The 16388-nt window shown below is 36.2% G+C and overlaps 3 protein-coding genes across 6 annotated transcripts; all 3 read left to right on the forward strand.

Moving 5' to 3' along the window:
• The first annotated feature begins 3447 nt into the window (after positions 1-3447).
• Positions 3448-5157, forward strand: epd (ependymin). The gene is made up of 6 exons (XM_026249637.1): positions 3448-3583; positions 3703-3737; positions 4074-4208; positions 4331-4517; positions 4640-4724; positions 4835-5157. Exons 1-6 carry the CDS (start codon positions 3499-3501, stop codon positions 4956-4958), a joined length of 651 nt encoding a protein of 216 aa, XP_026105422.1. The 5' UTR covers positions 3448-3498; the 3' UTR covers positions 4959-5157.
• A 1101-nt stretch (positions 5158-6258) lies between these two features.
• panx1b (pannexin 1b) lies at positions 6259-13145 on the forward strand. 4 transcript variants are annotated; one of them, XM_026249558.1, is made up of 7 exons: positions 6259-6474; positions 7988-8124; positions 8211-8410; positions 9512-9717; positions 9832-10142; positions 10318-10468; positions 11331-13145. In XM_026249558.1, exons 1-7 carry the CDS (start codon positions 6294-6296, stop codon positions 11414-11416), a joined length of 1272 nt encoding a protein of 423 aa, XP_026105343.1. In that variant the 5' UTR covers positions 6259-6293; the 3' UTR covers positions 11417-13145. The 4 variants fall into 4 exon arrangements, with proteins under 4 accessions (XP_026105343.1, XP_026105344.1, XP_026105341.1 ...); XM_026249559.1 differs by having other exon boundaries at positions 10318-10435; XM_026249556.1 differs by lacking the exon at positions 11331-13145 and having other exon boundaries at positions 10318-11324.
• A 1235-nt stretch (positions 13146-14380) lies between these two features.
• Positions 14381-16158, forward strand: LOC113077182 (insulin). The gene is made up of 3 exons (XM_026249645.1): positions 14381-14868; positions 14974-15158; positions 15898-16158. Exons 1-3 carry the CDS (start codon positions 14789-14791, stop codon positions 16044-16046), a joined length of 414 nt encoding a protein of 137 aa, XP_026105430.1. The 5' UTR covers positions 14381-14788; the 3' UTR covers positions 16047-16158.
• Positions 16159-16388: the final 230 nt, after the last annotated feature.

Below are 16388 nucleotides of genomic sequence, written 5' to 3' on the forward strand. Positions count from 1 at the left end.
ACACAGATTTGACTGGGGATCACGATGTCTACGGATATATATGACTGACATGATTATGTATGAATGCATCATTTAGAAGATTTATATACACATAAACTATTACAAGTGTATTTAATGCAGGCAAAACCATGCATTTGCATAGCATGTTATGATTTAAACAATGAATGTGTCATAAATACACTTTTGATATCAACTTCCCTCCTGATATTGTTCCAGTAGTTCTTCCTCTTTTCTTTTTCCAGCAGTGTCTCGATTTCCGTTTGCTGTCATTCTTAGTCCTGACTCATCCAATACTGTATATGAGTTTTCCTTGTGACACACCACTTTTTTTTACATTTCTCAGCTAAAACTTATGATCTCACTTCTCTCTCTTTCTCGATTTCTTTCTCCCCTTTTTTCTTTCTCAACTTCTCTTTCCCTTATCCTCATTTCTCCGGATGTTTAAACTGCATTTTTTTTTTGTTAAGCTAGGTTATTATCACGACATGCACTCAAGGTGCGTGTCATGCACTCATGACATTTGGTTTGATATTGACATATTCATACGCAGTTGCTGCAGATTTGTCAGCTGTACATCCATGATGTGAACCACCTGCTGGATCGTGATTCATTGTCGTATTCAAGAAACCAGTTTGAGATGATTTGAGCTTTGCAACATGGTGCATTACCCTGCTGGAAGTAGTCATCATAAAATGATGTGTTGATAAGTTGTGTGTTCAGAGATGCCCTCCTGCATACCTCTGTTATAACGAATGGTTATTTAAGTTACTGTTGCCTTTCTATCAGCTCAAAGTCTAGCCATTCTCTTTTGACCTTTGGCATCAACAAGGCATTTTCACCCACAGAGCTGCCACTTATTTTCTCTCTTTTGGACCATTCTCTGTAAACCCTAGAGCTGGCTGTGCTTGAAAATCCAAGTAGATCAGCAGTTTCTGAAATATTCAGACTGGCCAGTCTGGCACCAACAACTATGCCACATTCAAAGTCAATTAACTCCCCTTTCTTCCTCATTTTGATGCTCGGTTTGAACTTCACATTGTCTATTTTCAAGATGTTTGATCTTGACAATGTCTACAAGCCTAAATGCATTGTGTTTCTGCCATGTCATTGTCTGATTAGATATTTGTGATGAACAGGTGTACCTGAATAACGTGACAAATGAGTGTAGCATTCTCAGCTGCAAATATTTATAAGACACTGCAGATCCTTCACCAAATAACAGTATGGCATTAGGTTTTATTGACAAATAGACTAGAGAAAAATAACAAGACTTGATTCTGGGTAATTCCTGATCCAATGCTGGAATCCTATAAGTGAGCCTAGACCACAAACTTAAGTCTGCTTAGAAGAAAACTGCCGAACTATAAGATGTTGGTGAGCACCTTCAGGCCCATTAGAGCAAAGTTTCCCAATAGTCTGATGAGGCTGTAACTTCCAGTGTGCGCACATCTACAACTCAATCGGGGGAAAGAGGCTGTTACTTTCAAATGATCCACAAGGAGGCAATGGTAGCCTAAAGCTATCACTGTAGAAGAAAGCCTTTTCTTTTGTAAATTCTTTTGGGAATGTACTGCATGGGCTAGCAGACCTCTTGCTAGAGCTTTTATATGAATTCAGTGTACATAAAAATATCCAAATACTGTATATTCATATTAAAAATGCAAACCAGAAACAAGCTCATCCTTAAACATCAAAATAAGAAAAATAATACTGAATTGAAATAGTTAACTGAAATAGTGATTGATAACCACCCATGAAAGGAAGTTGAAGTTGAAAATAAAACAAAGATTATTGGAGTATTGGAAAATGCTTTTTCACTTTCGGCCTACTTCAAAATTTCATTTTAATTCAGTGTGTTACTTGCTGTTTCTTTTACAGTTTCTGTATTGTTTGTGAAATTTACTAGCAATTACTAAGTGAAACTTGTTTCTACACCAAATGTTTCTTTTTTGTATGCCTCAAATGCTTCCAATGACAAGTTGTGTGCAGTTAATTAAAGAGAGAAAGAAAAAAAGATCATTTTAAAACATTGTTCTGTTTCTATGAATAAATTGATATTATAATAATGAAAAAAAAAATTATGTATGGAAAATGTTCTAAGGAAATGCAATAGTAAATCTGTTTCTGTCATTTTAGATTTGCGCTTAAAATGTGATTTTGATGAGATTTTTTTTTTTCTTACATGTTTTCCTTCTGGTTCATGTTCCCTTTTACCTAGAAAACAAGACTGACATCAAGCAGGGAAAGCAAATAACTAAATTTCACCAGTCACAAGCATCCCGCATTGTCCCGAGCAGAATAGAGCTCACAAAGGTGACTGCAGTTCAACATCTGGGCTCTGATAGTCACTACATCAACCACACATAGATGGTCACCTCATATTTTGATATTCATCTTAGATTCATAATGAAAAGTTTCTTTTGCTAAGGCTTTATTTTTTAAGCAAGCCAGTTTGGAATACATGTATGCTCTACATAATTCACAGTTTGTACCAAACACCAGCACAGGAATCGGAAGCACTCTGACCTTTACATTCTGAGAAAGCAAATGTATTTTTTTTAAAGATCCAGATTTCGCAACAAGCATCAGCTTAACACGCACTGCTTTTCTTTAAAACTGATCTAAGAACAATTTTCGACGATAGGATCTTTACCATCGAAACGCGAATGTCAGAACCAATTCCTGACAATCCCTGGCATAAAACAGCAATAGTGAAAGTGGCCTAACAACATTTAGGGGGATTTCTTGTGTCCTCTTTACAAGAAAACAGAATCAATGAAATATAATCGAAATTCTTGATATGCAGTTGAGTTTCTAGATATGCAGTTGGGTTTGTGCATGTCTCAGGTGTAAAAAACAACAACAACAGCTGCATGTAAATGAGAAGTTTGTCTTCGTCTTGTCCGATTTCCAATGGTGCAAAAATAAGTAAAATCACAAGAGTGACAAAACAACTGACCAAGAGCATTGTGGTCAATTTTTAAAATGTAAAAATCAGATGCAAATGCTTCTAAGTATTGCAAGTGCAGTCTTCTGCTAGTAGAACAGAATGACAAGGAAACCGAGAACGCACCAGATGGCTTTTTGTTTTCACACCTGTATAACCGACTTTTTTTTCTTTTTCCCTTGATTGAGAAGTTTAGTCGGGGCATCCTCGGTGTAATCCTCACCTTACTTGAACCAAAATCATGCGATACGACACCAACTGTCTCTGGACCAGTATGGAGCCAGCACCGCTGAGTGCCGATCAGAGGCCGGTCGGGGGGGATTGTTTGTATAAATTAAATTTTTTGACCTTGTTTGTCTTGTGAATGGTCATTTGTGCCAATTCTGTCCAGCTTTCAGAAGGTGATTTTGAAACATCTTTTGTTTGTTCCATTGCTGGATGTCCAGAGATGGAAGGGAGGGGGGCATTTATATGGGGTGCAGGGGTTATATATAAAAAGAGCAGTCTGAATGATTGTGCATGTGTCTGGACCTGAATAAAGTTAGAGAGCAATGATGCATACAGTCAAGCTGCTCTGTGTGGTTTTCTCGTGCCTTTGTGCTGTTGCCTGGGCTTCATCTGATCGCCAGCCATGTCGTAAGAGCTCTATATTTTTCTCTAATGTTACTTATATTACAATCAGATTTTGGAATCAGAATATTCTCAGAAGCTGCAGTGGATGTGAAGAAATTATACTTTTAATATTTCTCTTACAGATTCACCACCATTGATCAGCGGAACAATGAAAGTGGTGAGTGTACAAAATTTCAAAAAGATGTTTAATATTTGTATCAGGTTGCGAGTGTACGATCTGGCTCTTTTTGTTTAATACAAACACTAGTTTACAGGCATCTACAGTGAACATATTCCCTTGAAAATGCATTTTTAATTTGTTTAATTAGCCTGTGTGATAAAATATTAGTAAAATAAGGCAGTGTGGTGGAGCACAAATATTTACCATTGAAATTCTATTTGCATTTAAAACTTTTGTTACCGTAAACCTATTGCAAGCTTCAGAACTATTAAAAGCGAAATAAAAAGTTTTTTTATTGAACCTTTATACTGTTCTCTTTTGTGTCACATGCAGGTTTCAACGGGGGGTCATGACCTTGCATCTGGAGAGTTCAGTTATGACTCCAAAGCGAATAAATTTCGTTTTGTGGAGGACGCTGCTCATGCGAACAAAACTTCTCATACGGATGTGCTCGTACATTTTGAAGAGGTAGGCCTAATCAGCAAATCTGTCTCTCTATTCCTCTTCTTCTTTCAGCTTGTGATTCACAAGTTTTTGGTTTTGTAGCTTTTTTTCAGCAGTATATATTCAAGCACTTTATTTCCACACAGGGTACACTTTATGAGATAGATAGTAAAAACGAAAGTTGCAAGAAGGAGACTCTGCAGTTCCGTAAGCACCTGATGGAGATTCCACCCGATGCCACTCACGAGTCTGAGATTTACATGGGCAGCCCCTCCATCACAGAACAGGGACTCAGAGTTCGCGTGTGGAGTGGAAAGTTGCCTGAACTTCACGGTCAGTACCTGTTTTATTTGTTTGATTATTATTATTTTTATTTATTTTTTTCTAAATCATGCTTTTTGTTGTGTATCAAAATATCGTATTTATTTTTTGGTGGATTCCAATTTCCTTTTCAGCTCACTACTCTCTGTCAATCACTTCCTGTGGCTGTTTGCCGGTCTCTGGCTCCTACTATGGTGATAAGAAGGACCTTCTCTTCAGGTAGAGCAGAAAATAAATTCAAGTTTCTCTAAAAATGTTGAAGATGTCTACATTTTATTGTATCCTTCAGTTTTGCATATCAGTCATTAAACAGCTCTTTTCGGCTTCAGTTTTTTCGGGGTTGAAACAGAAGTTGATGACCTGCAAGTCTTTGTACCCCCGGCCTACTGTGAGGGGGTGGCATTTGAGGAGGCCCCAGATGACCACAGCTTCTTTGACCTGTTCCACGATTGAAAAGAACATAAGATGATCTACAAAAGGTCAAAGATGGCTGCATACAATAATAAAAAGAGCATTTAAATAAAAACTATTCCCTGTATCCATTTTTCTTTCTTCAGAAAATGTCTGCAGTTTCTTTCTTACTATCTTTTTTTGTGTGTCTTTTGCAACTTGTTTCTTCACTGAAGTCAATAAAGCTGAGCTTTCACTGAAATCCATTTTTGATGTTTGTTTGAAAAAAAAAATTCACAAATCTGTGTGGACAACAGAGGTGCTAAGAAAATCAGCAATACTACAATAAAACTTAATGATCATTGAACAAAGTGAAAAGTCACTAAAAATTCTTATTTCCAGGAAAAGATAACTTAATAAATTTTTAAAAAAGAGTTTTATGTGCAATACTGGGACAATATTTTCATACCATGTTATTGAACAGCTAGTTCATGCTACTAAAATGATAAACGAAGGTGGACTGAATAAATTATAAATGCACAATGATGAATGGAAAATGAACTGCATTTCTTTACTTACTTGTTGTTTAGTGCTACAATAGCTTTTGTTTGGTTGTTTCAACCAGAAATACTCACTTATGCATAAGCGATGTAAATGGGATGGCAGGGTCAGTGTCACAGACAGAAAGAAAGAGAGTAAAGGGAAGCTTGTGAAAGTTGCATGGAGCCTCCATCTGACATTTCTGCACTGTTTGAGGTTTACCTAACCAGCACTTCTGTCTCTCTGCAAAGTTAGGGAAATTTCCCAACTTCAGTGGTTAGAGACACGAATAATTATTTTTTTCCACTTCTTATTTTTGTGTTCTTTAGTGTAGTGTGGTGGAGTAAGAAAGAAAGAATGTCCGTGTCATATGGTTACTTTAAGAGAATCCCACAGGAAGTAGTAGATGGAGAGTATTGCGATGAAAAAAACCCATTGTTTTCTTTCTGCTGTCTGTCCAGGAGCGCACATGAAAATATATTATTATTAAACAACATAATTATCATTATTACTATGCTAGTTGACTAGCCTAGAGATTAGGTTAAGGTTTAGGCATATGCCTCTCACTTTATTGCTGTCTTTATTTGATAACAGACTTGTCATACGTCTTTTTTCATTGTGTCATAAAATCACACGTCAGTATAGCCTAAATTTAATGGAGGCTATGAACGTCAAGCTTAAAACGTTTTAATACTTTTTAATAAAAAAGATTTGGACGACTGTATCAATTTGACTTAAGACTGAATTACGGTTTCTACAATTCCCTCAGATGATGATGTTGTTGTTATTGGTTGCACGAAACCCTGCCCACCGGAACTAGAGGTGCACTTGACACATACTGTACATTTCATCGCAACAATGGCAATAGCACGCGTTGCTACCGAATATGTGTTTTCTGATTTTTTGTTGAAAGAGCCGAGCGATTCTAAGTATAAAGGCGTGCGGCTGGAACTGGCAACAGACAAACTGGTCTGTTTTATCGCGGTTGGGCTTCCTTTGTTATTCATCTCACTCGCCTTTGCACAAGAAGTCTCTGTGGGTCAGTAAAAGCATTTTATAACCGCTACAAAAAATTGCGGGGAAAAAAAAGTCAACAGTGTTTATTCTGAAACGTCTGATTGAGATGAGAGGCTCAAACGTGTGGGTTCATGTTCTTATGATAAACATGAAGCGCATCTCTCGGAAATCTTACTGATTTCAACAGGAAGGCTACCAATTGTTGAAAGACACTCGCTAAATCGACATTTACTCCATTGTATTTGTAGGGTGTTTTGTAATATTTCGTTACAGATGGAAGAAAGTGTTTTAAAACAACTTATTACTTGGACAAAGACCAGCGTCAGTTTCTAGGCTAATCGGTTTTGCGTTTAAATCCTGAATGGGCGCGTCACTGCTGAGGAGGACGCGCCAGGAGCGATGTGCGCGTTCACAAAACAAAACACAATGAGGCACATGCAGCAGTTTATAAGCATGCGAAGTGGCGACCTGTTATTTTGCAGGATAAATGCACTTATTTTAAAGTTTTAAATAATTATTGCTTGCCTCAAGCATTGTAACCATTATATCTTTTGTTTATTTTTATTTCACCCAACATAGTTGAGGGCTTCTTATCGGTGTTGGTATAGGCCTAATGAGTCGAAGCCTGGTCGATGGCAGAAATAACACACTTTTTCAGTCATATCTAAACCAGAGTGTTATGCTTGGCAAAGTTCTGTCATCTTGAGACAGGAGTGTAATTGTCTTGATTGTATTGAGTTCGGAAATCTGTTAGGTTCTAGGTTGTTGGTTAAAAGTTGCAACACTATCTATTACTAGCCATACAAGATGGATGTAGTCGCGGTAATGGGGTCTGTTAGTTTTTAATAAATTATATTTTAATAAATGTTAACTGTTTTAATTCATATAAAAATTCTTAATTTTATTATAATATTAGAATTATAAATTTAAGATGTGCTTTTATTTGCCATTAATTGGATTAATATAATTTATATTTCAAGTGTTGCAATTACCATAATGAAAATGATTGTAACACTCTGATTTGTAAGTTTACTCCAAAAAATAAAATAAATAAAATGTACTCACTCTCATGTCATTCCAAATCTGACTTTAATTTATCTGCAGAATTGTTCTGTTTTTTTTCATACAACGGAGCTCCAATATTCTTCAGTTAATCTTCTTTTGTGCTACTTTCAGCAATACTTCACAAACATTAAGAAACAGTAGGTAGATTAGTAGCCTGTAAATTATGAAGGAAGCAATTGTCTTCCCACTTGTTCCTCTAGTTTTGATGAATTTAAGATGAGTGTTTATAAAAGACGTTTATAAAATAGACATAATTAACACAAAGCACACCATGATAATGCACTTACCTTAATATCACATCGCAGGAATATCGATTGCTCATAACAGAGAAGCAAAAACACCTTGTATTTTTGTATTAAGTAATTGAGCATTTTTGGGATGAGATTAATAATATAAGTTCCATTACCTAGCTCTTTTTATGTTTTAATGTAAAAAAAACTCAAGTTCTTGTGTAATGTCCACTCTCTTAGGTTCTCAGATCACATGTTTTCCCCCAACTAATTTCACACTGAGGCAGGCTGCATATGTGGACTCCTTCTGCTGGGCTGCAATAGAGCATCACCCTACAGAAAATGGGGCAGATAGCACCCCTCTTTATCTACACAAGGTAGAATATAGTGAACAACAATGACATATCAAAAGATGTTCTTTGTTGCTTTGTTACTGTCTTATTCTCTGTCTCTTTACCTGCAGTTCTTTCCTTATATCCTTCTGCTGGTTGCCATCCTCATGTATATTCCTGCTCTCTTCTGGCGCTTCACGGCTGCCCCTTCCCTATCCTCTGACCTCAGTTTTATCATGGAGGAACTCGACCGTTGCTACAACCGTGCAATCCGCCTCGCCAAGAGCCTCACATCCAAACAAGACAAGGACATTGCAGAAGACCCACACAGGTGAAGTGCACTGAACATCTTCACAAATCTCACAATGATGGCAACCTGAAGTTTAAATCGTGAGAAATACAATGTTCGATTCTCATAGGGTGCTTCTAAAACTGCTTCTAAAAGTCATTATCAACACTGTACATTAAAAAACCAAAAGCTTTAATTCATTCAGAATATTTAAATATTCCAAAAAGTCGGTTTGCTTACAGATCAACTTTGTTCCAGACTGAGACAAAAAAAAATCAGTATCAGTAAATATATTTGTAAAGTTTTTATAGAAGTATCTTACCCTTATGAAAAAGGAGTTTATTCAAGTGTGCTATTAGTATACTTCTTAACTAAAAATAGGAAAGTATACTTTCAGTCAACTTTTTATGGACTTCTCAGAAATGCCCTTTAAGCACTTCTCAAAAATATAAATAAAATTGCATTTAAGTATACTGGACTTATACTTAAAAAAGTTTAAATATATTTGAGCTATACTTGCTCCGGGAATCATTGTTTTCATTGTTATAAGGCAGGGGGCGCTATCACACATCTTCTGTAACAGAAACAATTCATAGTCTTTTTTCAGCTTTTTGTTCAAACTGTTGTTTATTTATTTTTATTTATAAAACTTGACCACATTCAAGTGTTTACAAAAAAAGAATGCATGATGCTAAAATAATATGCTTTTGTTTAAAAGCAGTTAAACTGTTCTTTCTTTTGATGTATGTATGTTCAGATAGCCTATTCATGTAACAAAGTATATAATAAATTAATACCTAAATAGGGACATAGTAGTATACGTAAAGTATAATGTAAAGTTCACTTAAAGAAAGAGTGGAAAATTCAAAAGAACTGCATTTATTTGAAATATAAATCTATTGTAACATTAAAAAAATGTTTTTTCTGTCACTTTTAATCAATTTAAATCATCATTGCTGAATCAAATCATTTTCCAGTTTGAATGCTTGTGAACAACTAACTTCTTTGCTATTTAAGCTTCCTTTCTATTTCCTTTCCTTCCTCACTCATAACACGAGTATTAAAATATCCTTAATATTCCTGATTCTGCTGTCTAAACCTTAATCTTAAACCCCCTATTCTCTCTCTTTCTCTCTCTCTCAGTGGTCTTGAAATGACTGAAGCTTGTTTTAAGTACCCTCTTGTAGAGCAGTATTTAAAGACAAAGCGTTCATCGTGGGCTTTGGCTGCAAAGTATCTGCTTTGTCGGGTTTTAACATTCCTCACTTTACTGCTGGCCTGCTTTTATCTGACCTACTACATCTTTTGGGTTTCACCTAGTGATCAATTCTCCTGTAACCTGCGCAGAGGTGTGTGCCAGATAGTGTTTCATAGTGTGATAGTGTTTGATAGACTTGAGAAATGAATATTAACATGTGGCAATGTTTTTTTTTCTTCTGAACTGTGTTTGTGTTTTTCTCCAGGTATATTAGTAAATGAGAGTGCGGTGCCAGATGCAGTTCAATGTAAGCTGGTGGCAGTGGGTGTTTTCCGCCTGCTAAGTTGCATGAATCTGGTGGTGTATTTACTTTTAGTACCAGCCGTGGTTTACACTGCCTTCCAACCTGCACGCCAGCACCAGCGTGCTCAGTTCCTCCGTCCATACCACCTACTGCCTGCGTTCGGTCACGTGCTGGATTTGCAGCCTACCACTCGCCGTTATGATGACCTCAGCATCTACCTGCTGTTCTTGGAGGAAAACCTGAGTGAGCTTAAGAGCTACAAATGTTTACAGGTTTGTGCATGTGTGCATTTGAATTTTATGCATCTGTTTTATATTTTTGTCAGAGTGTCGAGTTCTTAATACATTGTTGTATCTGGTGAAAATGCACTAGTATCTCATTCCCAGAACTTAAAGCTGGTGTCAGTGAGCGAAGACTAATACATTTGTTTGTGGTTTGTGTACGAAGGTGTTGGAGCTGCTGTCAGAGGGAGGGGAAGCAGCATTTGACACCATGTGTCTCCTCAGGACACTAGGACAAGTGAGGACTGACATGGTGGACAGAAAACAAGCTCAAACTGTAAAGGGTAATGCAGAGAAAGAAATCGCTGAAATAAAGGGTAAGTGTAACATCAGTAAAGTGAAAATAAGACACACAATATTGTTAAAGGATAAGTTCACTTTCCAATTAAAATTCCCTGATAATTTACCCATCCCAATGTCATCCAAGATGGTTACGTCTTTCTTTCTTCAGTCGAAAAGAAATTACGTTTTTTTTATTAAATCATTCCAGGATTATTCTCCTTATAGTGGACTTCAACGGCTACCAAATGGTTGAAGGTCAAGATTATCCCAGACAAGGAATAAGGGTCTTATCTAACAAAATGATTGGTACGTTTCTAAAAAAATAAAAAAATGTATATGTATATGCTTTATAAACAAAAATGCTCAACAATGCCCTATGATGCAATGCCCGTCAATGACTTCACGTAATACAAATCATGTTGAAAAGGTCATGCGTGACGTAGGCGGAAGTAAAGAGTCAGTGTTTACAAGTCGAACATGCAACGACTAAGTCAAACGGTCTACAAAAAAGTTAGCTCCTCCTTTTTTTGTAAATGGTGTAAATTATCAGGAATTTTTATTTTTGAAAGTGAACTAATCCTTTAAGTCACAGTTACTTGCATTTACTTCACAATTAATTTGCCCTTTTTTGGTATAATTTACTGCTTATATTATGTTGGCTTATTAAAAGTGTAAAATAAATCTGTCATATTTGTGAATCCAATGAAATACAGCTTTGAAAAAAATATTTTAAGTCCAAATGTGGATTTTATGTTTCTTAGATGAAGATAATGAACACACTAATGTCATGTTCTTTTTGTGGGGAGGTAGAAAAACAAATAAAGCATGCAGGTAAATATGTGTCTTGTTGAATCAACTGTTGCTATATCAGCTTGTATGAATGTGTTTTATCTCTAGATGCCACTTCTGTTCTGCTGGATGATGGAGTACAGATGGAAAAAAGTTGCAGCTGTGTGAAAGACGTAAGACACAGGGTGGTCTAACATATAACAAAGTCAAATCAAATGAGTTTACATGTATTTTGAATATAAAGGAAATGTAAGATTACATAATGCTTGAATATAACACTTTACTAATTCACTAACTGCAGAACTGAGCTTTTTATGCCTTTATATTTTTAAATAACTTTAAGTTATTCATGAGGTTGATGAATGTTAAGTCCCTATTGTATGCATTATGAAAACAATGATACAAAATATGCTCTGGGGCGACCTTTGTGGGTACAGTGATGTTGCAACAATGAATCTAAATAATAATTAATATGCTAATGTTAGAATACTAACAACTAACTTCTGCCAATGTTGCTTCTTGGTAACAAACCATTTAAGCAATTCCTCTTAACATAATAATAATTTCAATAATTATAGAATGATTGCATGGTGAGTAATGTGAACAAAAAGTCATCAAAATTTTCTCTTCATTATAAACCATCCATTGCTAATCTTATATGGATCATGTACTCACAAAATGAAGAAATTTGGTGCAGAAAAGATGGTGTTTCCCTGAGGCAACATCATAGTTAAGATAGAAAGGATGTGTTCATTGTAATCTAAATGATTGGAAATTATTTTTTGTGTGCAAACCAAGATTAATTAGGCTCTATTTCTAGAGGTAGTGATGCACTGCCTATGCAAAAGCAATAATCAAATATACAAACTATTATGTATGATATGTATAATTATATTTCACTGTTTTTATGTTAAATATTTTGCAGTTTTATATTTATTTGATACAGACAGTATTGTGTCAGAGATTATTATTTTGTAGCTCTAATTGTAATGTTTTTGTTTTATGTTTTCTAACCTTAAAGGGGGTCATCGGGTGCCCATTATTATATGGATGCCCATAAGTTTATATGATTTTTTTAGAGTCTTAATTAAAAGTCTATAACATTCTTTGGCTAAAATTTCTCAAAAGTAGTGTAGAAAACACCATTTTTACCCGGTCAAAATCAGCTCTGTTTTCAGCACGCAGTTCTAGTCCATGTTGCTTTAAATGCTAATGAGCTCTGCTGACCCCGCCCCTCTCTTCTGTGAAAAACCGTTATACTCACTTCTTCTGTAGATGAAGCTGGATCACGAATGATTCACCTGGACATAAATGCAGATAGGCAGATCGGGGATCGGTGCATCTCTTTCAAAATGAAAGTAATGTTAATCCTCTGGGTCTTCAGCGGCTCAGATGTCGGGAGTATGAGGACTGTTATGTACATTATTACATCCAACAACACAACATCTCAATCGCTTAATCTGAGACATTCTTGTCTTCCCCTGCACCTGAGTCGACACATGGACAGCTCTCCACTCACTCAGGGCTGGTCTTGAGGTAATATGGACCTGTCAATCAACTATTGTGGGAGGGGCCAGTGCAGAACTACCTCATTCTTTTTATCATTATAGGGTGGATCTGTGAACACACTTCCAACACACAGACAACAACAAAAGTGAATTTTGCATCCGATGACCTCTTTAAATCCTTCAGAGATGTTAAACTGCATGTCTTTAGAGGTGATCTCTTTAAACATGGTGCTTGTAACCCTAATAAAAGATTTTAATGGACTCCATTCAGGGATGTACAATACAGGCTTGTAATGTAATAAAACCACTACATTTCCCCCATGCATCTGTATTTTTCTCTGTTTTTATGGATTTATATACTATATATGCCAAAAGTCATGAAGTTAAGCACTTCTGATATACAGCACTGTGCCAAAGTCGTGGGCCACTAGTATTTTCACCAACAAAAAAAGCTTTTAAGTCAGTTATTTCTGTTTTGCTGTAGTGAGTCAGTAGGAAATATCAGTTTACATTTCCAAACATTATTTTTGCCATTAGATGTAATAATAAAGTGAGATTTTTGTTTGCACAAGGAGTCTGACAGCAGCCAGTGCTCTGCACAGAGATCTGATCTCACCATCATCAGTCTGTCTTGAATAACATGAAGAAACAGAACAAACAGAGACAGACTCAATCCAGAAGAACTGTGGCAATGTCTCCAAAACGCTTCAAGAAACCTGCTAAGCTGCAGTATTCTGCAAAGTTTTAGACATTTGTGCAAAAATGCTGTAAAGTGAGGATGCCTTCAAAAATAATGCCATAAATAGATTTTATTAATTAATATCTATTAACTAAATAAAATCAACATTTGGTGTGAACATATTATGCGTTAAAAAAACTTTTGTCCTAGTTGCACTTGTGCATTGTTTTTCAGGTAGCTTTGCAGGTAGGTTTCTTGAAATGTCTTGGAGACAATGCTACAGTTCTTCTGGATTGAGTCTGTCTCAGTTTGATCTGTTTCTTCATGTTATTCAAGACAGACTGATGATGGTGAGATCAGATCTTTGTGTGGAGCACTGGCTGCTGTCAGACTCCTTGTGCAAACAAAATCTCACTAGATTATTACAATTAATGGCAAAAATAATGTTATGTGAACTGATATTTCCTATTGACACACTACAGCAAAAGATAGAAATAACTGACTTAAAACTATTTTTTGTTGGCGAAAATACTAGCGGCCTACGGCTTTTGACCAGCACTGTATTTCAGTAAACCAGCTTCACATTCTCATTACTGCTAAATATCAAATATTGTTGCAGTTTTATTGCTAAGCTCCAGAAAATCAGTAATGAGGTTCTATGACAGTTAGAGACTTGAAAAACAACGAAACAGGATTAAAAAAAGAGTAAACTCTGAAACAAAGAATCATTTAGGCAAAAAGTTATTCTTCCGGCTGATAAGGTTCTTAATAGAACTGTTGCCACATGAACCAAGAACCATTAAAGAACTGCTTTTTTTACATTGGAGAATAGAGGGTAGAACAATATGAAAGTGTGTGGTAATTTACCATAAAATCTTTCAAAACATGGCCATTATATACATTATAAATAATTACACACAAATCTTCATTGCTAGAAAATGTCACAGAGAGGACGTCACAAACATTACTAATGTCTAATGAGACATCTAATCCCATTTTCTGACGAGTGAGATGGAGACACTCTGCTGTTTGTCTCACAAGCTTTACAAAAAAAGCTACCAGCTGTCACCTTCTAGCAGATCCACGATCAGGTCATTCTGTGTAAACTTCTGTCCTCAACAGCTATTAACAATTAACCAAAACCCACTTGAGATTGTCAGCACAGACTACTAGACCTGCGTGAGCACCAGAATGTGTTTGTCTTTCGTGAGCATAGTAGCACTCAGGAGTTAATGTGAATTGGTTGGACAAACACAGCTAATGTGGCACGTGTAATGGGACAGTCACTTAAAAGTGTCAAAGTGTGTTTGCGCACAAGATTTGTTTTCCGCTGATTCAGGCAAAGACTGCACAACCCACCTAAAAACACATGTATAAAAATGAGAAGCACACGCTGTCTGTCCCAAACGTTCGCTCGTCTACCATCTCTACCGTTCCTTGTCCTCTGCTTCAAGAACAGGTAAGTAAACAGCAGAATGGGAATTCAACATATAATGCTATTGCAACTGATGTAGATGTATACATATTTGATCAGTAAAAGTGCATACATCTGTCTTTCTGTCAGCGTGACCATGGCAGTTTGGATCCAGGCTGGTGCTCTGTTGTTTCTTTTGGCCGTCTCCGGTGTGAACGCTAACGCAGGGGCGCCGCAGCACCTGTGTGGATCTCATCTGGTCGATGCCCTCTACCTGGTCTGTGGGCCAACAGGCTTCTTCTATAACCCCAAGAGAGATGTTGACCCTCTTCTGGGTAAGGAAGGCTGTGTTTCTATTAGATGAGCTTTGAAGAATAGTACCTTGATATGGGAAGAGATGCAAGGATACTAATAATACTCTGGAGACTGCAAAGATATTCAACCTATCCTGTAATTAATGTATTGAGTATTTTGTAATGTACACATGTCTGTTTAATTCACCCCTTTAATGCATAATGAAGATGACTTATATGCTGATTTGGTGCTCAAGTAACATTTCTTATTATCATCAATGTTGGAGTGAGTTGTGCTGCTTAATATTTTTGTGTAAACTGTTATACATTTTTCAAGATTCTCTGATAAATAGAAAGTAAAAAAATGCCTTTATTGTAACTTCTGATAAATTTCATGCATAGGCTACTTGCCGAATAAAAATATTAATTTATTTTTTGAAAGGTAGTGTATGTGTATAAAATACTGTATATATATATATATATGTGTGTGTGTGTGTGTGTGTGTGTGTGTGTGTGTGTGTGTGTGTGTGTGTGTGTGTGTGTGTGTGTGTAAAACAACTTAAAAAGTGCATTTATAGTATCTCATAGACATGACATTTTGGGGAGAATTCAAAAAGATTTGAACCCCATGTGGCAATGAATGAGGGTCTGATCTTATTGCTTGCATTTTTTCTTTATCCAACTGGATGGGGAACTTCAAAAATGAGAAACTATTACATGTTTTACACTAATACAATACTAGACTAATGTCAGGATTTTCTCTATTGTTGTATTTTTCCAGGTTTCCTTCCTCCAAAATCTGCCCAGGAAACTGAGGTGGCTGACTTTGCATTTAAAGATCACGCAGAGCTGATAAGGAAGAGAGGCATTGTAGAGCAGTGTTGCCACAAACCCTGCAGTATCTTCGAGCTGCAGAATTACTGTAACTAAAAGAACATGTCCTGTGACAACCGCCAATGACTTCACCACCTGTTTGCACACAGGTATCAGCCTTAATGCTCTTGATTTGTTTTTCATAGAAAATAAAATGTTATCAAATGAATGCTGTTGTTTTTGTATCATTACATTGCCATTTTAAATAAGGCATTTAGAATTTCCAGTAATTTAAAAGAAAACAATTCAGTTTTATTTGACAAGTTGTGAACATTAAGATAAACAGGGAATAAATTACATTAAGTCAGCCCCATCTGAGTTCTCCTGATTGAATTCAGACTGTGCTCAGATTCCGAGACTTTTGGTTCCTTGACTAAACCTTGAAACCTCGAACCTCTA

This window comes from Carassius auratus, chromosome 5 (assembly GCF_003368295.1).
Source record: "Carassius auratus strain Wakin chromosome 5, ASM336829v1, whole genome shotgun sequence".
Classification (NCBI taxonomy): Eukaryota; Metazoa; Chordata; class Actinopteri; order Cypriniformes; family Cyprinidae; genus Carassius; species Carassius auratus.

What these genes read in the sequence shown, in the direction of transcription:
- epd (XM_026249637.1), top strand. Translation starts at nt 3,499, where the DNA reads ATGATGCATACAGTCAAGCTGCTCTGTGTGGTTTTCTCGTGCCTTTGT. An exon ending in TCAGCGGAACAATGAAAGTG is followed by an intron (nt 3,738 to 4,073) that starts GTGAGTGTACAA and finishes TGTCACATGCAG; the next exon opens with GTTTCAACGGGGGGTCATGA. An exon ending in AAAGTTGCCTGAACTTCACG is followed by an intron (nt 4,518 to 4,639) that starts GTCAGTACCTGT and finishes TTTCCTTTTCAG; the next exon opens with CTCACTACTCTCTGTCAATC.
- panx1b (XM_026249556.1), top strand. Translation starts at nt 6,294, where the DNA reads ATGGCAATAGCACGCGTTGCTACCGAATATGTGTTTTCTGATTTTTTG. An exon ending in ATTGCAGAAGACCCACACAG is followed by an intron (nt 8,411 to 9,511) that starts GTGAAGTGCACT and finishes TCTCTCTCTCAG; the next exon opens with TGGTCTTGAAATGACTGAAG. An exon ending in AGAGCTACAAATGTTTACAG is followed by an intron (nt 10,143 to 10,317) that starts GTTTGTGCATGT and finishes TTGTGTACGAAG; the next exon opens with GTGTTGGAGCTGCTGTCAGA.
- LOC113077182 (XM_026249645.1), top strand. Translation starts at nt 14,789, where the DNA reads ATGAGAAGCACACGCTGTCTGTCCCAAACGTTCGCTCGTCTACCATCT. An exon ending in GTCCTCTGCTTCAAGAACAG is followed by an intron (nt 14,869 to 14,973) that starts GTAAGTAAACAG and finishes TCTTTCTGTCAG; the next exon opens with CGTGACCATGGCAGTTTGGA. An exon ending in AGATGTTGACCCTCTTCTGG is followed by an intron (nt 15,159 to 15,897) that starts GTAAGGAAGGCT and finishes GTATTTTTCCAG; the next exon opens with GTTTCCTTCCTCCAAAATCT.